Source organism: Lineus longissimus, chromosome 3 (assembly GCF_910592395.1).
Source record: "Lineus longissimus chromosome 3, tnLinLong1.2, whole genome shotgun sequence".
Classification (NCBI taxonomy): domain Eukaryota; kingdom Metazoa; phylum Nemertea; class Pilidiophora; order Heteronemertea; family Lineidae; genus Lineus; species Lineus longissimus.
In genome coordinates this window covers 5,041,792-5,064,439 of record NC_088310.1, presented here as the reverse complement: position 1 = coordinate 5,064,439, position 22,648 = coordinate 5,041,792, and the positions used below count along the sequence as shown (strand labels likewise).

At 40.6% G+C, this 22,648-nt stretch overlaps 3 protein-coding genes across 4 annotated transcripts in view; all 3 read right to left on the bottom strand.

Annotated features, from left to right (window-relative positions):
- Positions 1–771: 771 nt before the first annotated feature.
- Positions 772–1,716, bottom strand: LOC135484613 (uncharacterized). The gene has a single exon (XM_064766247.1). It carries the CDS (start codon positions 1,714–1,716, stop codon positions 772–774), a length of 945 nt encoding a protein of 314 aa, XP_064622317.1.
- A 1,203-nt stretch (positions 1,717–2,919) lies between these two features.
- LOC135484612 (uncharacterized) lies at positions 2,920–12,339 on the bottom strand. Its single transcript, XM_064766246.1, has 8 exons — positions 12,015–12,339; positions 10,776–10,916; positions 8,782–9,180; positions 7,960–8,192; positions 7,002–7,257; positions 5,867–6,007; positions 4,144–4,542; positions 2,920–3,619 (listed from the first exon to the last, which is right to left on the bottom strand). Exons 1-8 carry the CDS (start codon positions 12,214–12,216, stop codon positions 3,402–3,404), a joined length of 1,989 nt encoding a protein of 662 aa, XP_064622316.1. The 5' UTR covers positions 12,217–12,339; the 3' UTR covers positions 2,920–3,401.
- An 813-nt stretch (positions 12,340–13,152) lies between these two features.
- The window catches only part of LOC135485484 (potassium channel subfamily K member 1-like), a 42,280-nt gene continuing 32,784 nt past the window's right edge, over positions 13,153–22,648 (bottom strand). For both annotated transcript variants that reach the window (XM_064767558.1, XM_064767557.1), the window contains 3 exons: positions 21,589–21,729; positions 16,804–17,202; positions 13,153–16,214 (listed from right to left, as the gene is read on the bottom strand). In XM_064767558.1, coding sequence (XP_064623628.1) covers positions 15,985–16,214; positions 16,804–17,202; positions 21,589–21,729 — 770 coding nt within the window. In that variant the 3' untranslated portion in view covers positions 13,153–15,984. The remainder of the gene's footprint in view (positions 16,215–16,803; positions 17,203–21,588; positions 21,730–22,648) is intronic.

Here is a 22,648-nt window from a genome sequence, read left to right as displayed (position 1 = left end):
GTTGTTGTGTCTTTGTCTTTACAGTTAAACCATCATCATCATTGTCATAGATAAAGTGTGGAGATGCATACAAATCAGTCGTCAGTTTTCTTTTGAGTGCGAGGACGGAAGGTGTAGTGTGACCACAATAAATATGACGGTGCCGGGAGTGGTAGGCCAGCATAACTGACCGAGAAGAAATAATTAATAGAACCTAAGCTTATTTAAGTTTAAATTTCATTATGTTTCAAACACCAATCTTGATAAATGATAATACATGTAATACATCGAGTGCCCAAACTATGTTTAAAAACTTCGCACAATAAGACCGCCGAAAAAAAGGAATAAAGAAAAAGTCATGTTTTTGTGCAGTCGGTGTATCACATCATGCAGGATTAGTGGTCCTGTTGACGGTGACAAGAATTTAAAACATTTTTGACGAGATACTTTTACTGGCATCTGATTGGCTAAGGCGCTGAAAATGACGTCATCCTCTCCAAGCTTTCACATTTACCGAATATAAACACTGGGAATTTTACCCTTTTAAATTTACCCGATAAAAATTATAAACAATCATATACAACTCTGTGATTTAGTAACTGTAGCTGAATAAAAGCTACAGAATACTATTGTATCTTTGCTTTGCTTTTAGCCACAAAATCCGACACAACAATCATTATTGATGGCGTCAAATTAATGGGAACCGACCGGCTATGTAGCTATCAACATTAGGCCTCTTGCAGCTTCGCCAGGGTCTTGGAGTTTTGCATAACTTAAAGGTCAACAACATCTCTATTGAAAACCGAACATGTCCCCCACAAGTTTCGCTTTGGGAAGCACCTCTTTGATATGAATCGCCGGATGGCCTTTCTGTGGGAGGTACTTTTGTCCCTTTGGTGTCCATGTGTGGAACCAATGGTGCACTGTATAAGTGTCCTTCCCTGGTCTGTTCTGAAACATCCTACGAATGAGGCGTTCGCAGGCTTTGCTCCGAAACTCTGGCAAGTTCTCTTTAGTTGCGCACATGTGGGCGAGCTTGGGAGTCTGCGATCCGTCGTAGATGCCCATAAAATATTTTGAATCCGCAACGATTGCACGATCACGTTCGTTATGGCACAAATCCGGTCGTGATTTTATATATTCTGCGTGTAGAACTGACACCATCGCTGGCCCAGTGCTATACATCACGCTTTTAGTTTTTAGAGTCTTGTTGAAGCTTTCTTCTAAATGATCTAAAATGTATTTCAAAAACGGATGTCCAGGACGACAAGCAATGAACGCGTTACAAACGAGCGCTCCGTACTCGTTTAGATATTTTGGCCGGAGGATTTTTGAGTGCTCCTCCGGTTCCTCGGAAAATATGCACGGATACCTGTCACTGATAGGGTTCAAGGACTTCATGGGTTCAAGGTCAAGGTCGGCATACACTCCGCCATATTCGTAAAGGATAAAATACCGCATCATGTCCGCGCGCTGAATCGCCGCATGTGAACGCGGGAAATTTTTATACAAGTTTAAAAACTGCGGATACTTTTTCTGAAAGAAAATCTCCACATCTTTATCCGTCCAGAACCAATATTCCCAATCTGGGTTCGTCTTTTGCCACTTCTTGATCCAGTTCACGGCTACTTTCGGTATGCTTTCGTTCTTCCATGTCTGATGCACGATCCTCGTAATCCGCGCTCCGCGAGAAGTGTCGTTGTACCCGGCGTTATTCCGGGCCTGACTGGAACACATGAGGTATCTTTCCAGTTTCGCGCCCTGAATCTGAGCGACAAGGTCCCTAGCCGAGTAAGAAAGGTGACCAATGATCAGAACGAAGGCCAACAGGATTAATCGAACTTTTGTTATCCTTGGGGTGCAGAATCTCACAAATCTTAAGCACAGTGAAATAATTTCGATCGGTTTCATTACGAGGCAAGCAAATCCTAGACGGCGAAAGTGACACGAATGTCGGCACAGGAAACCGCGAAGCATGGCGGTGGCCGTGAACGAGAAAGTGAGGGGATAATGCAGTTTATACTTTCTTACTACGACAGCCAACTGTAATGTAAAAACTGAACAGTTGTCACCAGTGCATAACACTCGTTGAGACGGTTAATTAACAGTCACTTTTCAGAATGATATCATACCGGATGGAACTGACACGTCAAGTGAATAATAGCCCACATGAATAATGTCAAAGGGAATGGCAACCATTAAGTCGTCTTTACAATGCAGTTCAGCTTTAATGACATTGGACAAGTTTGTGATGTTTTCCGGAAGTATAGTTATCAATCCATTGGACAAAATGATCCCACCATGCAGGGGTTTTCTGATCACACTGTCAAAATGTTAGTGATCCAGAATCCACTAGCCTTCGTTTATCTCGACATTCCTCCTCGTAAATGCTTTATACCACAACATTCGATAGGGTGACACTTCTCGTTTCAAAGTAGGGTATGCGCAGTTCCTAAAGCCCCGAAATATTCCAGTGTGCCCGCGTAGAGAGCTTTTACAGTGTGACACGTTAGTTTTTCAGTGGTGGCATTTCCAACCACACAGTTTGGTTACCCTCTGTGTACGAATACATAGAACCATGTGTACCAAACGAGGCAAAATCTTGTATGTTTTCTTAAAGCTGGCCCTTTGAATTAAAGTTTTGACATGAATAGGCAAACAAGGGTATATACAAATACATGTAAGCCTTGCTGTGACCTGCGAGCGACTACATTAGTATTGTTGTGGTATTAAGGTAAACATTTTTTTCGTCCACAGGACACAATTGTTTTCAAGTTATAATCCCCACAGATTGAACAATAGGTACAGATGTATACTCTTGACCAACTTGTGAACGTTTTGTCCAGGCATGTTTTGTTAAAGAACTGCCCGAAAACTTGTGAATAATTTAATTTCGACCACGGCTTGTATTGTTATCTCACAAACGAAAACAATAACTGGTTTTAGTTTGTTCATGTCTTTATTTTCAGACCCGATTCTTTGATGTATATACATGTACATTTGTCACATTTGCTTCTACCTATTTGTCATATTTGCTTCTACCTATTTGTCATATTTGCTTCTACCTGCCCGTCCTAATGATAAAAAGGCCAATCAATCATCATCCAACTTCCTGATATCTCGTTTTCAAACTACGAGCCGTTTTGTGGTTCCAAAGGACCGAGGCGTGACTGTACGCGTGACGTCCGCTATGTACAATGCGACGGACAGAACGGAGACGAATTAACAGTTCGCCAGCTTATTTCAATCGCTTTCTTTTCGAATGATTATGAATCACCCTCTCCAATATTGCATTAAAAAACACAACTGTCTTTGTAAGTCAAAGTCTATATACAGTCCCCGGTAACTGAATGAAGAAAGGTGGCGCATGTTCTACACACATTCAACGCCACCTTTAGTGAAATCTAATAACCTACATCAGATTATTCTGGCTGTTCTCTGGCGGGAGATCCTTCATTGAGCGAACCTCCCTCAGCCACCTTGTCTAAGTCTGTGTAATTGTTCCCCGGGTTGATGGAGTCTTCGTCATCTAGCTCATCGCTCCGCATGTAGAAGTGAATACCATGAAGGTTGAGCTCTGGGATTTCGTACATGACAGCTAGAGTGAACAACATGATGATACAGCCGAGGAGGAGATAGACTGAAAAATAAGAAATACGCTCAGAAAACATACAGCTTCTCCGCTTGGGAGCTAAGTTAATCAATCATCATTATCGTCATCGTCATCGTTAACGTTATCGTCATCGTCGTCGTCACCGTCACCGTCAACCGTCACCGTCACAGTCGCCTTCATCATCATCAGAAAAATGTAACGTCATAATCTCATATCACTTAAGTGATTTTCCGGTAACATAGGATTAACTTTTCTTTTTGATTCTTCATTTGTGCAGGATGATCAATTGCCAGTCTAATTTCACGACTGTACAAAGGCTTTAATTGGGTTTCTTATTATTAGCGTGTGGTGGTTGTGACAAAACTGGACCAGAAAGAATTTATTAAATCGTGGATCTGATATACACTGGAGTCCAAAGTTGATCAAGAAGTTAACGGCTTTCTTTTATATGCCAGAATCGTCAGCCTATTTCAATCTTTGTCTGAAATTAACATACATCATGATGATAAGTTACCCGCGACAGATTTTATTGAATCTAAATGTATACTTACTTGTGATAAAACCCTTGTAAACCGTCCTATAACTTTGGTTTGGTTGCTCTCCGGGAATGTAATCGCCAAAGCCAACAGTTGTCATAGATATAAAACAGTAGTATATTGAGTCCAGAAAATTCCACTCCTCTTCTATAGTAGTAAATATTACCGCCGGGATTATGAAAACTAATAGTAGCAGAATCGTGAAAACGATGAAAAGATGGAGGAAGCGAATGTACGCAGGTGTGTGTAGTTGCTCCGTTTTCTTCCCGAGGAATTCGAGCAACATTGTTGAGGGGATCATGAGGCGCTCCACGACTGTTGCGAACATGATAAGGGTCAGGGGAACTCCGATGAGGGCGTAGACGATGCAAAAGACCTTCCCTCCTTCGGAGAGTGGCCTCATGTGACCATAACCTGGAACGAGAAGACGGGAAGAACGGTCAAAACCCAACTGCAGTCATTACGTTAGGGAATAAAACCTCAGCGATTGAATGAGGAACTGTCTGCGCCATTGATATCCTACCGATAGCTAGAATGTCCCCAGAATAATTTCTTCGACCACAACGGGCACATCCGAATAAGATCGTGACGGCTAATCGATCGACACCCAGGGCGTGACTGAAGTACAAGAAAGAGTAACTGACAATGGGAAGCTACCAGTGGCTACCGATTCTTGCATTTGTTTCTATACCTGCTAGATTATTGATTATTATTATTCATTCTGCCCAAACCCGCAGACCTCCGCAAGGAGTACGATACTACTGACATCGATTGATAAAGACTACATGTAGTATATTTATTAGTTCTTCCTTGTATTGATCGATCACTACATGCATAGTCTTTATGTACATGTACTTAGTAAATTAGAAACAACATAGCCGACTGACATGCGACATTAAAAATGGTCACACCACATGTTTCCACTTAATTCAACATCATTCTCATGAAACGAGTAAAATTTCCATTTTGTTTAAAAAAAATCGACGAATAGAGCCGTGCAACCGGAATATTTTAATTCGTTCTTTCAAGTCTATTCCTATATACATGTAAACTACAGCTCTAAAAACAACAGGTCTACACCGAGAGCAGTATAGCTCACCATCTTTTACCCTAAATGATGATCACGAATTGTTGATTTTTTGAGTCCGTCGATTATACCAATTTAAAAGTCATTTTGATAATTTCCGAATAATAGTTTAAATGTTATACTTAAAAGTGTATATATTATGTTTTAACAAAAAGGTTACATATAACATCACTTTCAACATCAAGCCGAGTACACAGGGCTGTAGTGTTCGCTGAATAACGCCATTTGTCGTATGATCTAATTTATGGACACAACATATATTTCACTCCTTTTATAAACTCCGATCGATTGTTTTTCTATTCCATATGAAAATACTAAGTTGAGGTTTGTTTTTGTTTTTTATTATAGAAGAGAAAGTCATGGATTGACGATATTAGTATAGATGGGAATTCGGACTTTATATCATGTTGCCGGTCAGAACGACCAGATTTATGCTGTTCTCCCTGAGAAATATGTGAATATTTTGGTCAACCATATCTTATCGTGGTTGCTTTGGTACTTTCAGAACAACATGAACTTGTTTCACTAGAAGGTCAGACAGCTGCAGTGGCGTACAGTCAGGGAAACTCACAAAGGCGTGGGCGTATCTCGCTTGTCTATGAAAATTTCTCTCGGCGAACTGAAGCACAACTAGGACGGAGAGTTACCTACCTATTGTTGTAAGTGTTGTTCCAGCGAATAAGATAGACTGCCCAAAGCTCCAATTGGGTTTGCTGGAGACATTATGGATGGCTGATACTCCACTTTCACTCGCCGTGACGATCTCGATGATGAAAGCTTCTAATTCTCCATCTGGAAGATAGGAATTGGGAAACCATAAGCAAAGGCTCTGCTGCGCTTAAGGCCAAACGGAGAACGAGCTGGCCGGGGGATGAAAATGTGAAGAACAATTGATAGGAACGGAGGAAGAGATGTAGGCCACAACTCGATTCGTGACATCCACCGACATAAGAATTTGATACTGTCGTCGAGCGCTAAGAATAATGATAATTTTTACCAAAGTGCCTATTTGTAAAATGAAGTGAAATTCCGATAGTAAGAGATAACGAATAACGCTCTGCAACTTGGGGATATAAAAAATGGTCCTCTCCCTGTAATGTTTTCAATTCCAAATAAGGAAATGGGCATGACATTTGATACTCCTTGCGAAAGAAATGTATTAGCCAGGGAAGTGGCAGAGATGAGCTTCTTACATGAAACGGTTATAAAGGGGAATTGTTGTAAAGAGAATGGATGCGAAACAAAAATAAATAAATTAGAGTAAACGACCGTTTTGATGATTGAAAATCGTTAAATGCAGTTTGCTGCAGCACTTTTAACGACGTTTCGACGCTTAGTTGCATCTTTTGTACGGTACGTTGATATATTCAAATTGACAAAACGTAATAAGAAGTTTGGCGGAGATAAGCAGAGTTACATTTCGTTACGAGATGCTCCAATCTCATATCCAATCTGGAAGATGGCAGTCTGGGCCCGGTTGTCGAAACAAGTTTTGTCACTAACGCTGGCGTTAACAACTTAACATGGCATTATTCAGTTTACGAAAGAAGTAAGCCGAGGGACACACGGCCGTCTTGACAAAAGGTGTTGGCCTACATTTTTAGAAAAATGGTGTCGCACCCGAAATGTCCTCAGAGAAGACGCATGGTGTCGTAAAGAATACAATATTGTTTTAGGAGGTACAGTTGACTTTATTACATGGATATGACAGAATCTATGTGTCGAAGGAGACACCTGTGACTTACAGAGAAGACAGATGGATAAAGAAGTTACATCATCACCCTACCTGTCAGACACTGACCGTGCCCTTTGAGAAAATCTGCTCTGATATCCTGAACACACGCTCTCAATTCATCCTCTTTAGACTTTTCAATCAGTTGAAAAATATAAGCTCCTAACAAAATGTAACAGGCAATAAGGACGACAAGAAAAAGAGTCCTGCAAGTGCTGCGTCTACAACACCAACATGTCGCACAGTCTTCCGACATTTTTCCTCCTGCTTTTTGCAGGCAATTAGAAACATGGCTTCGGGCCGGAGAGTGCTATCGCAGAAAGCTCGTGAAGATGGGTGTGATGCGAACAAATGTTGCTTTTATGTTGGTATGCTTCACAACTGCAACAGCTGGGCCGTAGCAACAGCTGTAGTTATGTTAGATCAGCTGGATGCTTGCCTCCGCAGGCACTATACGAACTGCACAACGAGGAGCCTCTCTCTGCCAAGGTCGCAAAGCAAATACGGTCTATGCAGGGCCATGTTCTTTCATGAATCCCGACATACCTGCCCAGAAGGTACTTGACTTTGCTGTCACAGGTTCCAAGGCCTACAAACCCCGCCAAGGACGACATTGCACAAACCTACTGGGTACCACACGCGCAGACCTCAAACAAGCCGGACTGGACCAACTGCGCACTGCGAGACAACTCAATTACCTACGGCAACGTGCCCAGACAAGGCCAATTGTTGGCCGAGACTCAAGTGAAGGACTGATTGTGGCTGCAGGATGTCACTATGACTACTGCAGCCATGCACAGCAAACAGTTATTATCATGAATCAATTGAAAATGTATTAATTACTGGTGATTTTTTCTGAATGATTTCAAATCACCCCAGCGTCCACAACTTCTCCAATATTGCATTAAAAAACCGAACAACTGTCTTTGAAAGCCAAAGTGTATACGGTCCCCTGTAACTGAATGATTTCAACGCAACCTTTAGGTGAAATGCAATAACCTACAGCAGATTATGGCTGTTCTCTGGCGGGCGAACCTTCTATGAGCGAACCCCCCTCAGCCACCTTGTCTAAGTCTGCGTAATTGTTCCCGGGGTTGATGGAGTCTTTTAGTGTTTGTTGTTCATGTTCGTCATCTTGCTCCTCGCTCCGCATGTAGAAGTGAAGACCATGAATGTTGAGCTCCGGGATTTCGTAGATGACAGCTAGAGTGAACAACATGATGATACAGCCGAGGAGGAGATAGACTGAAAAATAAGAAATACGCTCAGAAAACTTACAGCTTCTCCGCTTGGGGGCTAAGTTAATCAATCATTATCATCATCATCATCATCATCATCATCATGATTATCACATACAAATGTAACGTCATAAACTAATATCACTGGTTTTACCGTGTAACGTAGGATTAACTTTTGGGGGATTTTTTTGTGTGTATTTTTGTAGGACCATATTTACCATCATCGCATAGGCTAAGCCAAAATCTTGATAACCACAAAAAGCTCCCACCTCCCCTTGAAACTGCCAGTCTTATTTCACGACTGTACAAGCCAAGGGGAGAAAAGGCTTTAAATTAGAATACAAGAGGCCCAAGGAAATGTCACTCCGCTGACTTAGCCTGTGGTGGTTGTGACAAAACCGGACCAGAAAGCAGTTGAATTTATTAAATCGTCGATCTGATATACACTGGAGACCAAAGTTGGTTAAAAATTAAAGGCTTTCTTTTAATTTTTATGCCAGAACCGTCAGCCTGTTTTACTCCTTGGTCTGAAATTACACATACATCATAATGATAAGTTACATGCGGCAGATTTTATTGAATCTAAATGTACTCACTTGTGATAAAAACCTTGTAAACTGTTCTATGTTTTTGGTTGGGTTGTTCTCCAGGAATGTAATCGCCAAGGCCAATAGTTGTCATTGATATAAAACAGTAGTATATTGAGTTCAGGAAATTCCACTCCTCTTCTATAGTAGTAAATATTACCGACGGGATTATGAAAACGAACAGTAGCAGAATCGCGAAAACGATGAAAAGATGGAGGAAGCGAATGTACACAGCTTTGTATAGGTGCTCCATTTTCTTCCCGAGGAATATGAGGATCATTGTTGAAGGGATCATGAGGCGCTCCACAACTATTGCGAACAATATAAGGGTCAGGGGGACTCCGATGAGGGCGTAGATGATGCAAAAGACCTTCCCTCCTTCGGAGAGTGGCGTGTTGTGACCATAACCTGGAACGAGAAGACGGAAAGAGCGGTCAAAAACTCAGCCAATTTTTACAAATACGTAGTGTCCCGAAATAACACCTTGTGACTGAGTACACTGCAGATTCAAAATGCGGCACTTCTGATTGAACGGTACGACAGGACTTAGCGAAACAAGACAGGTGTGCAAGGGATAGTAGTCCTAGGGCTGATAGTCCGTGTAACAATAGCCCGCATTGCCAAATGTTTTGGTTAGGGTTAGCGGTACAATAGATCATGCTGCTTAATTGATCAAATACAATGCTACCGGACTATGACTCCAGGGGGACTATATCCGCTGTCACACCGGTTTTACCTGATGACGGAGGTCTTTTCGTCGCATATAGCAGCGATAAGGAACCTCAATTTGTATAAAGGGGGTCGAGCCGATCATAAATTCGTTTCGGAAAAGTCTCGCTGCAAAAATCTATTAAGGTGATACTAGGGATGACTCAAAATACATCTACATACATCACGGACTGTCACTGGGTAAAGGAATAAGACCTCAGCGATTGAATTCCGTAGAAGGATCAATAAGCAACACATTGGCAAGTGCATGTACTTAGAGTGAGCCCGAAGAATGATGAACTGTCTGCGCCATTGATATCCTCCCGATAGCTATAATATCTCCAGACTAATTTCTTCGATCACAACGAGCACATCCGAATAAAACTGCTAATCAATGGATACCCAGGGCGTGACTGGCGTACAATAAAGAGTAACTGACAATGGGAAGCTACCAGTGGCTACCGGTTCTTGTATTTGTTTCTATACCTGCTAGATCATTGAGGAAACTATTATTATTCATTCTGCCCAAACCCTCAGACCTCCGCAATGAGTACGATACTTCTGACATCAATTGATAAAGACTACATGTACTATTTATCAGTTCTTGCTTGTATTGATTCAATCGATCAATACACACAGGGTCTTTGGATATACATGTACATGTACTCTGTAAATTAGGAAAAATTATTAGCATTATGCCATGTATAAAGATGGTTTTACCACATGTTATCACTTAAAATTCAACATCATTTTCATGAAATGAGTAAAATTTAAATTTTGTGAAAAAAATTGACGAAATTTGAATGACTATTTAGTCGGGCATCTGGAATAGAATATTTAATTCTTTCCTATACATATACATATAACAGTTTTCAAATGTAGAAACAACAGGTCTACACATAGAGCAGTATAGCTCACCATTTTTCACCCTAAATGATGATCATGAAGAAATTAATTTGATTGCGAAAAATACCTCGTTAAATCGAGTGAGCGTTCAAACTGCCGTTTATAACATTTGAGGTCACTGACTGTGGTCGGCTACATATAAATATTCAGAAGGAACGCTCCTTTGAAAGGTATGCTGCTTCTTAATCTTATCGTGGTTGCTCAATGACATTCGGAGCAATATGAACTTGTTCCACTAGAAAGACAGATAGCAGCTTTGGCGTACAGTCAGGGACACTCACAAAGGCGTGAGCGTTTCACTGGAATGTAACATTATGTAATGTATCTCACTTGTCTCTGCAAATTTCTCTCGGCGAACTGAAGCACCACTGAGACCGAGTGATACCTACCAATCGTTGTTAGTATTGTTCCAGCGAAGAAGATCGACTGCCCGAAGCTCCAGTTGGGTTCACTGGAGACATTATGGATGGCTGATACTCCACTTTCACTCGCCTTGACGATCTCGACGATGAACGCTTCTAACTCCACATCTGAAAGATCGGATTCGGGAAATCACAGCAAAGGCTCTGCTCCGCTTCAAACCCAGCGGAGAACGAGCTGCCGGAGGATGAAAATGTCAGAAGAACTGTGGGGAACGGAGGAAGAGATGAAGGCCACAACTCGATTCGTGACATCCACCGACATAAGATTTGATGCTGTCGTCGAGCACTAAGAATAATGATAATTTTTAGCAAAGTGCCTATTTGTAAAATGAAGTGAAATTCCGAGAGTAAGAGATAACGAATAACGCTCTGCAACTTGGGGATATCAAAACGAAATTGTCCTCTCCCTGTAATGTTTCCGATTCCAAATAAGGAAATGGGCACGACGTTTTGGTACTCCTTGTGAAAGAAATGAATTAGCCAGGGAAGTGGCAGTGATGAGCTTCTTATCTGAAACGGTTATGCAATTTGCTGCAGCGCTTGTTTTTGCGATGTTTAGGCGCTTAGTTGCATCTTTTGAACGGTACATTGATACATTCAAATTGACAGAAGGTGATAAGAAGTTTGGCGGAGGTAAGCAGAGTCACAGCTACAATCTTGTACCCCATCTTGAAGATGTCAGTCTGGCCATTAAACTGGAAAGGGAATAGATGATTTTTTTTTGGGGGGGGGGGGGGGCTGAAAACTTCATAGGGTTTTACAAAATGGCAAATTTAGGGCGAGGTCATAATTCCATAACCACTTGGAAACCCCTAAATATTGGATTGTCCACATATGGATCGACAATTATTATGCTTTCATAAAGAAATTACATTTCAGTTCGAGCTTTTGGTCAACAAAACAATTGTAAGGAATGATATGTTTTGGAGAAAATAAACAGATTGAGTGACATTATTCGGTTTACGAAAGAAGTCAACAGAGGGACACATGGCCTTCTTGGCAAAAGGTGTTGGCCTACATTTTTAGAAAAATGGTGTCGGCCACGAAATGGCCTCATAGACGCATGGTGTCGTAAAGAATACAATATTGTTTTAGGAGGTACAGTTGACTTTATTACATGGATATGGCAGAATCCATGTGTCGAAGGAAACATTTGTGTCGTCACAGAGAAGACAGATGGACAAGAAAGTTACGTCATCACCCTACCTGTCATACACTGACCGTGTTCCTTGAGAAAATCTGCTCTGATATCCTGAACGCACGCTCTCAATTCATCCTCTTTAGACTTTTCAATCAGTTGAAAGATATAAGCTCCAAACAAAATGTAACAGGCAACAAAGGCGACAAGAAAAAGAGTCCGGTAAGTGCTGCGTCTACACCACCAACAAGTCGCATAGTCTTCCGACATTTTTCATCCTGCTTTTTGCAGGCATTTAGAAACCTGACTTCGGGTCGGTGAGTGCAATCGTGGAAAGCTCGTGAGAGTAGCAAGCGGCTCCCTTTGAGTCGTGTGTGTACAGGATACGGGTGTGTGTGTTATGCAAACAGATGTTGATTTTAGTTCGTGGGCTACATATATCATTACCGTTACACCTGTCATTGGTGTGGAACACAGTGGTGTCATATGCGCGTGCTTAGTTGAAGTTAAATCAAGTCACACGAAGTCGTAGATATGGGGCACTCTCCTATCTCACAGAACATCGAAACTATTTACCCTATTTTCACTTGGTCTGGGGGCCCAACATCAAAATGTTTTCGGCTGCCAAACAATTTTTTTTCGCGACGGGACACAATCTATAGAAGTGATTATATACGAGATGTCCTCGCCGGTGAATACCGGTAGCCTATCCTTTCTTTACTATCAAAATAGGGGTCCAAAAAATGGTACCAGTAGGACTAAGTAGGCCCTGGTCCCGCCTTTATTGTGACTTGTCATGCACAATCTGCAACCCATACCGCCCTGGAAGATTGACCAACAAAACATTAGAAATACCCGTTGTCTTACAGATCTTTAGCCAATGAATGTGACGACCTGTGCATAGAATAACATTTAAATAACACTGTTCATGGAGTATAAATAGCCAATTACAATACATGCAATATATTGCACCCCAAAGAGGCCTATTCAAAATTGCACCCCATACCGGTATTCACGAGGACGACCTGTATATCTATCCCCTTACATTCAACAATAGGTACTTATATCCTCTTGACTAACATTTAAACGCTTTGTCCAAGCATGTTTTCTTAAAGAAACGCCCGAAAACTAGGATTTTTAAGTGAATGATTTTAATTTCGATCACCTGGCTTGCATTTTTGTCTCATAATAGAAAATAATAACTGCTTTACGTTTGTACATGTCTTTATTTTCAGACCAAGGCCCGATTCTGTGACTTATACATGTCTCTATAAGTTTGATACATTTGTCATATTTGCTTCTACCTATTATTTTTTTACTGTTAATTCAACTCTGCCCGTCCTAATGATGAAAAGGCCAATCATCATCCAACTTCTTGATATCACGGTTTTCGAATGTCTTTTTTGAAACTACGAGCCGTCTTGTTGTTCCTAAGGGCTGAGGCATGACTGCACATGACGCCCATCATTTGATACTTGCTTGCCCGAGCTCGGTTAAGAATTTCATGTGGTTGATTTTCACAGTGCGACGGCAACGGACCGTGTATATATCCAGAGACGAATTAACAGTCCGCGGGCTGATTACAATTTGGCCAAAACAACTCAAAAAGAAATAAAAAAACAAACAAAATGAACTAAAGTAGTGCCGTGGTTAAAATAATTCGCACACACCGAGGACCCGCCGGTCCTCAGACGACATACATGTACGTTATATTCGTTTAACTCATGAGGACGAGGCAGTTCATTTGTCACCGAGCACATTCTTCCTTCATAGGATGAGGCCGATCCAGTGCGTCCGAAGAGTAATTGACAAAAATGGAAAAAAATAAGCCAGATGGTAATGCCAGTGTACGATATTTTTAAGATCTATAGTAACTTTACAAAGTACAAATCCAGTTGTTTTGGCCAAATATTGAAAATACCCAGACTCTAGAAATATCTCTTGAATAAATATATATATATTGAATATACATTTTGTATATAGTAGTAGTCAAATATACAACAGAAACAACATTGGACAACGTCAATTATTTGCACCCCAAAAACTTTTCTTTTATCAAGCTGAGACAACTTGCACTTGCAGACAAAAACATGGTTTCAATTTAATTTCTCTGGGGCTCTTACTTTTACAATTTAAGGATTCACTACGGTGACTACAAATGTATGCAATGAGCACAAAATTGTTTTTATGCTGCATTTTCAATTGCATCTTGACATACTGAACTTCCAGCGGTATTGCCTCCGTAGCCTCCGCCCATGACGCCTGATGTCTGGACATTGGCTGTCAAATCACCCTCGTCCTCAGGGATTCCCTCTACCATGTCGGTTTAGTGCAAAGTGCGCTGTTCAGTTCTCAAGCAGGTGAAAAATCCCGAAAACGAGTGAGCTTCCACAGTGAAACTATTTTGATAATGTAGCTAGCTAAGTTGGCACAACAGAAGATGAAAAGTGTTAAAATTTTCACAAAAACTAACCTATACATCAAGATCACAATTTAGCCAGGCGATTACTTTTATTTATTTGTAATAACAACTTATAACAACTGTTGAATTATCAAGGTCTCCGGTCGGAGTGGATTAGCCTGGTCCGCCGGCCTCGATTTCTGAGGTTCAGACAGCGAGAGTTAGGTCAGGAGCCCAGACGAGTGGCCCCGATTGACCGAACCGTTGAGGGATCCGTTTAAGGTTAAGATGAAAGACCGAAGCCACAATTTAATGTTTTAAGTACTCGCCTATAACGTAACTAACCCAAATAAATTAAAGATACATTTTATATATATACATAAGGTACTGTGTTGCCAATCACAAGAAAGTAACGCTAGATTGGATCGTTTTTGTCCATGTAAGTTCAATTTCCAGCAACTTTATGGCAAACCCGATCAGCAACCAGAGCAGCAACTTTCTTGAAGACCAGTGTCATTACACTATAACATCACTTTTCACAAGGTCACAACAGCACCAGTCCGTGTTAACAGTCTTGGACACAGCATGTTTTATCTGATTTGAATCTGATGCCCGCTTGATGGCAAGACTTAAAGACTCTGGAACAATGTACCGTAAACACAAGTCATTTTTGTTTAGCTTTATCTAACTCTACATGCAATTTACAATATTATAAAGAATCACAGAACGAGGATGAAAAAATACATGTAAGAAAATATGTTCTTTTTTTTCTGAAAACAACAGGGAACGAATAGATGTGACTGAAAGGACAGGATGTTTAAATCTCCTTAAAACATAATGGGAGTCAACTACAGTACAGAAAGTGAACTAGAAATGTGTGTGTTGAATATACATACATGTCTAGTTAAGTTTTGGTTTCGGAGGTGGCTCCCGTGGTATCTTAAGAATTCGTCACACATCTCCTCCTTAATTAACTGGAAGCACCTAGTTGTGCATCCAAACACGGATGTCTAGACGAACACCGTTCCTCAGGGAAGGGGATATGTAGTAGCAACTAAACTCTCTTCAGTCGGTGTGACCAAGGTTGTCTGTCTTTTCACTACCAAGCTGGTAGATTGAATATTCCTTTTTGTGATTTTATTGAAGATTTCATTATGGTATTGAGATCTCGGCGACGGGAAAATGTCATTCCTATAGGCTGTTACTAAAATGTATGTTCAAACAAATGATATGCAGGCCGATAGTTATAGGAGAATTCGGTGTTTTGTATTGGTGTGTTTCAGAGATAGGTATCCTAAGCAGCAGCCTGAGAAGTGATGCCTCAAATGCCGACTTGAAATCACATGTAAATTTTGAAAAAAGAGTTACAACACTGCGTAAGGTCTAATTTTCTGAGCGAAGATAATTCAGCTGTTAGGATTGAAAATCGTATTAATTACTGGTGATTTTTTTCGAATGATTATAAATCACCCCATCGTACACAGATTCTCCCATATTGCATTAAAAATCCACACAACTGTCTTTATAAGTCAAAGTGTAGGCCTATACAGTCCCCTATAACCGAATGAAGAAAGGCGGCGCATGTTCTACACACATTTAACGCCACCTTTAGGTGAAATCCAATAACCTACAGCAGATTATTCTGGCTGTTCTCTGGCGGGAGATCCTTCATTGAGCGAACCTCCCTCAGCCACCTTGTCTAAGTCTGTGTAATTGTTCCCCGGGTTGATGGAGTCTTTTAGTCGTTGTTTTTCGTCATCTTCCTCATCGCTCCGCATGTAGAAGTGTAGACCAAGGTTGAGCTCGGGGATTTCGTACATGACAGCTAGAGTGAACATCATGCAGATCAAGCCGAGGAGGAGATAGACTGAAAAATAAGAAATACGCTCAGAAAACATACAGCTTCTCCGCTTGAGGGCTAAGTTAATCAATCATCATCATCATCATCGTCATCATTATCATCGTCATGATCATCACATACAAATGTAGCGTCATATCACTTTCGCGATTTTGGCGTGTAACGTAGGATTAACTTTTTTTTGATATTTTAATGTACATTTGTGTATGACCATCTTAACCATCATCGCATAGGCTAAGCCAAAATCCTGATAACCACAAAAAGCTCCATCTTCCCTTGGAATTGCTAGTCTAATTTCACGACTGTACAAGCCAAGGGGAGAAAAGGCTTTAAATTAGAAAACAAAAGGCCCAAGGAAATGTCACTCCGCTGACTTAGCCTGGTGTGGTTGTGACAAAACCGGATCAGAAAGCAGTTGAATTTATTAAATCGTGGATCTGATATACACTGGAGTCCAAAGTTGGTTAAGAGGTTAAAGGCTTTCTTTTAATTTTTATGCCAGAATCGTCAGCCTATTTTAGTCCTTGGTCTGATATTACACATACATCATAATGATAAGTTACATGTGGCAGATTTTATTGAATCTAAATGTACTTACTTGTGATAAAAACCTTGTAAACTGTCCTATGTTTTTGGTTGGGTTGTTCTCCAGGAATGTAATCGCCAAGGCCAATAGTTGTCATTGATATAAAACAGTAGTATATTGAGTCCAGGAAATTCCACTCCTCTTCTATAGTAGAAAATATTACCGACGGGATTATGAAAACTAACAGTAGCAGAATCGTGAAAACGATGAAAAGATGGAGGAAGCGAATGTACACAGCTTTGTGTAGGTGCTCCATTTTCTTCCCGAGGAATTTGAGGAACTTTGTTGAGGGGATCATAAGGCGCTCCACGACTGCTGTGAACATGATAAGGGTCAGGGGGACTCCGATGAGGGCGTAGACGATGCAGAGGACCTTCCCTCCTTCGGAGAGTGGTGTGGTGTGACCATAACCTGGAACGAGAAGACGGGGAAGAGCGGTCAAAAACTCAACAAATTTGACGTGTTTGACAAATACAGAGTTTTCCGAAATAGCACCTTGTGACTGGCTGATATCTATTGAGTGTACCACAGATGCAGAATTTCTGATTGAATGGTACGACAGGACATCTTACAAAGAAACCAAGACCGGTTATACCTGCTGACGAGAGGTCTTTTTGTCGCACATAGCAGAGATAAATAACCTCAAATTGTATCTTTTCTTTCTCAATTCTTGCTTGTATTAATTCAATCAATACATAGTCTGTTGATATACATGTACAATGTACTTAGTAAATTAGAAACCACAAAACCGGTCGGCATATGCCACGTGTTAAAGAGTAAGTAGATTGGAGCTGTTTATTTGAAAGACTCTGACGACAGTGAGCATGTAAAAACGACACAGAAAGTTCTGAGCGGATATCAGGTACAACCACATGTTGCCACTTAATTCAACTTCATTCTCATGCAATGAGTAAAATTTCCATTTAGATAAAGAAATCGATGAAATTTAAAAGACTATTAGGCGGACATCTGGAATAAGTTGTTTAATTCTATTCCTATAATAAAAGTTGAAACAACAGGTTTGCAAAGAGAGCAGAATGGCTCACCATATTCCATCCTAAATGATAAATTGTCACGAAAATTTTAATCTAATTGCGAAAAATACCTTGTTAACTCGAGTGGGCGTTCAATTGCCATTATGACATTTGAGGTCACTGACTGTGGTCGGTTCTATCAGAGTCGAAAGACTTTGCGTCTGCTTCTATACAGACATATTCAGAAAGAACGTTCCTTTGAAAGGTATGTTGCTTTCTTGAAAGACTGCAAATGAGTATTGCAAAAGTTGCGGGTGTGGAGACTCTTTTTGGGCGCACGCTACCAGTGCAAATATCGAGAAAGAGTACTTTGTTAGGAAAATATACTGAGTAAAGTTCAACTGGAATAAATTCAGCGAGTAAGATGACACCATATTTTCGATCAATTTGAGTCGAGCTTGCGACACTACTGTCTTCGTCAGGCCTCTGATATTAGGCGATTGGTGATGTAATGTAGAAGGAAACCGGAGACCACAGAGGAAACAAAAGCTGTCAGAGAGTCTTGGTTCTCTATGACTCATCCTATTTATAAGTTCAGTATTAGCATGCACCACGGCATGCTTTTAACACTTATGATACAATCTCGCGAAAGAGCCAAGTCAACAAAAATAGGAAGCCAAATAGCTAGACTAACATTAGGATAATGATCCAACTGTTTGTTTAGGCTACATTGTGTGTAACCAGATATAAACTATACATCATTCACATCTACTTGATTGTATGCGTTGTGCTAGCGGTCTGTGGTGTGTATAAATGGTTGCAATTTCTGCAGAATTAGCCGCAACAAGTTACTCAAATTAACACATGACAAGCCTCCAAAACAATAACGTGGCAATTTGAGTGAAATCGTTATAGTGTGAACTGAATATTTTCGATTTGGATGGCATTGGGTTAGTTATCAAAAGTCAGTTGGCCGTGAAAATTTTAATCTGTGATCTTTCCTTACATGTACCCATCTTTCTGTTATTCTACTAAGCAGATTATGGCTTTAAAATCAACTGTTCTGCAGCAAGTTGTAGCCGATGCACAACGGGTGCGTGCCCTCCACCAATTTGAAGTACCATACATGTACGAGATAAGGTACTTACATATGGTAAGCGTACATAACATGATACAATAAAAACACATCCATCGGGCAATTCATCATACCAATTCAAACAATTTATCATTCGATAAAATGCACCGATATACATGTACTTCATTTCATCTCGACCTATAAATATGTATAGGAAGTGTTGCAAACGACTTCGTACGGTAATGAAATTAATTTGAGCAGAAATAGTCTTTACGGCACGTTTACCATAACAATTTGAGACCATTACAGCCATTGCATTATACGCGGCGTAAAGTAATTGAAAATGGGAATGTATTGTTATGTAAAGGAACCAGTTCGCATGGTAGCCTAATTCACATATTCAAATCACTGGTTCTGCCACAGCTGCTGAAATACCCCACAATATCAAGTTAAAAACAGCAAAAGCGTCGCTCAAAAACATATTGTGGCGGCTACAGCCTGTTCGGCAACATCTTCAGAACAACAACGTTACATTCAGAAAACGTCTGAGATTTCGTCAGATTTGATAACATCTGATTTTCCGAAGATGGGAATGGTTGATAGGTGACTGACCAGAATGAAGGACATAGGTTAGTGTCTGTCCCTTTTTGATTTGAACTGCAGTCCTGATAGTGATCTTAGTCCTGGTCAAATGTGTTGAAGATGATATTTGAAAAAAGGAAGTTCACCCCTGGCCCAACTCCTAATTTCGTGTCGTTTTCCGAAATGTACGAAGCTTGTTTTGTACACGAACCCATAGTAGTTTCGCTCAAAATCTCAATTCGCCCCTTGGCTCGGTCGTTTAGCCTCCTAGGACTTTTCGGACTTGTAGGTCGTTTTTCGGGGTCATTCACTGGTCCCCAGGCATTGATACTCTGACAAATTAATTGTCAAAAGTTGCTTTCGGGCCTAGTGAGAAGACAGTTACACTCCAGACGCAGCGGATCGGTCTCGTCCCTTTCCCTAAAAGGCGATGATAAGATAACTATTGACTGCCTCTGGAGTAGAGTTGACAGTTGGAACAACTGCAATTTTCCCAATATCAAGGTAAACAAGACATCTCATCATCATCATTGGCATAGGCCAATGCAAAATCGTCAATAGCATTGCCATTGATTCCCACTTGTTTCATTCAGCCAAGAGCACTTAAGTATACATTTCGAATGAATGATATAGGCACTGGGCGAGAGGCATGTGGGCCTACTATGCTTTACGTGTATTATGAACTGGTATCCGACGGCATTGGCATGTACACATTGCCTGCATCTGTTATGCTGTTGGGTGACAAAATTGCAGCGAACTGCATGTACATGTAGCAATACTGTCAAGTGCGTGAACAAGGGTCTCTCAACCAAACACAACAAACTTTATTTCATGGCTTAGTTGTGTTCAATAAATCTTACATTTGATAAATTATGATATGCCAAGAGAAACAATTACTCACTCTAAGTCAGCATTTTTTTTCACAAAGAAAGAATAAAGATACGGACTGAAGAAGCCTATCGTGGTTGTTGATCTATCACCCCAGCTGTTTTTTCTGGGCATATTGGATAAATTGCTGATCGAAATAAACATTGTGTGTCCATGAATTAGATAATCCGACAATTGGCCACTCTACAGCAAACTAGGAGACATTGATCGCTATACTGCAACAATTTAATCTAAGCATGAGCTATGAAACGTCGAGGCGGCCCTGAATCTGAATCTGATAATGCTGTTCGCTAAATTGCGTCCAATAATGGGACCCTAAAGTAAAATAGATTGGTCCATTTCTTGCACTCTGTACCATGCAGCAGTGGCACAGTTACATACATGTATGCACCTGCAATTAAGTACAGGCCTGTATTCTGATGAATTTCGTTTGTGCTATGTCATCGTAAAACGTGCAAGTGTTGCTAGTCAGCACACAATAATCTTGTTTTCTGGTAAGTCTTTACTTCGTAGCCATACAGTCGAGTACAATCAACATCATCGTCAATAACAAGTAGCAGGATACATCCAGGCCTAATGTAAGGGGATACTAGGCCTCATTGAGAATGGCCTGTCTCTCAATGACATAATTTTCTACATCGCGAGATATGATACTTGATGTAAAAAAACAACAATATGATACACAAGGAGCACCTCGTCCTCATTCCGTGTCAATATAGCACTGTAGCTTGTGCCGTAAAGACCTTGATGCTGAAGCCAGCTTGTCCAAGAAACTCGAATCGCATCTGAGGCCATTACAAACATCCTGTATAGCTGTGCGAGACGGAAAAATTACTTTTATTGGTTTGATTTTTTAGTGCCATTTGTCGGATGATCTAATTTATGGACACAACATATATTTCGGTCCCTTTTATGAACTCCGATCTATTGTTTTCTCCATTCCTTATGAAAATGCGAAGTTGAGCATTGTTTTTAATCTCATTGTGGAACAGAAGTTTATAGATTGACGAGACGAGTGTTAATGGGATTTAGGACTTTATACCATTTTGCCAGTCAGAACAACCAGATTTATGCGGTTCTGCCCGAGAAATCTGTGAATATTCTAATCAACCATATCTTATCGTGGTTGCTTAGTGTCTTACAGCGTGAGCGTTTCACTGGAATGTAACTTTATTCGTAGGCTATGCTCACCACGTTTCCTAGCTGAAGAGTATCTCGCTTGGCTATGCAAATTTCTCTCAGCGTACTAAAGTACAACTGGGACTGAGTGATACCTACCTATTGTTGTAAGTACTGTTCCAGCGAAGAAGATAGACTGTCCGAAGCTCCAGTTGGGTTCGCTGGAGACATTGTAGATGGCTGATACTCCTCTTTCACTCGCCTTGACGATCTCGACGATGAACGCTTCTAACTCCCCATCTGAAAGATAGGATTCGGGAAATCATTAGCAAAGGCTCTTCTCTTCTTCAAGCCCAGCGGAGAACGAGCAGGGCAGTCACATTTCGTTACGAGATGTTACAATCTTATACTCCACATGAAAGATGGCAGTCCGGGCATTAAATTGGAAAGGGATATTTGGAGGGTTGAAAACTTTTACAAAATTGAAATGTGAGGGCGAGGTCATAATTCAATAACCATTTGGAATCCCCTAGAAATTGGATTGTCCACATGTGGGGTGACAGTTGTTATGCTTTCAATGCCTTGATCTCAAACAAAAGGCATGGCAGCTTATCTAACAAAAAGACGTGAACAGCTTGCTGAGCCAGGAACAATTCGACAAATCTATATGCACCACATTTCGCAAAATCATTAAAAAATAACATATTTATCAAACACGGACCTGTCAAATATTTCTAAAGATACGGTTTCATTTGATGATAAAACAGAGTCACATCAGTTCACAACATTAAAAAAATGAACTGGATGTAGTATAATTGCAAATCAATCCCTTTTAATTTTTCGGTTTTCTCGCGATAACTATAATCATTGCTCCGGAGAATCCGGAGTATGATCCGACTGGCGAGTCATCTCAAGGGGTGACCAATAGAAGGTCAGGAAATGAAATGGCAAGAAATTCACCATCTTCGTGATGTTGATGAGGAGGAACGCGTTTTAATTACTTGATTCAGTTTCCGATCAATTCCTTTGACTAGACATTGACCTGCACGCATTGGCAACAGATTTTCATGATTATTGTTTGAATCAGAGGAACTACGAAATAAACACAGAATTTGCTCATTCATTGTTCATTTCAGGTTTTGCCAAGCTGTTACATTTTTGTCCCTTGTTAATGTTGTTACTGTAACTACATGACAACAGACCGATAAATTACATTTTT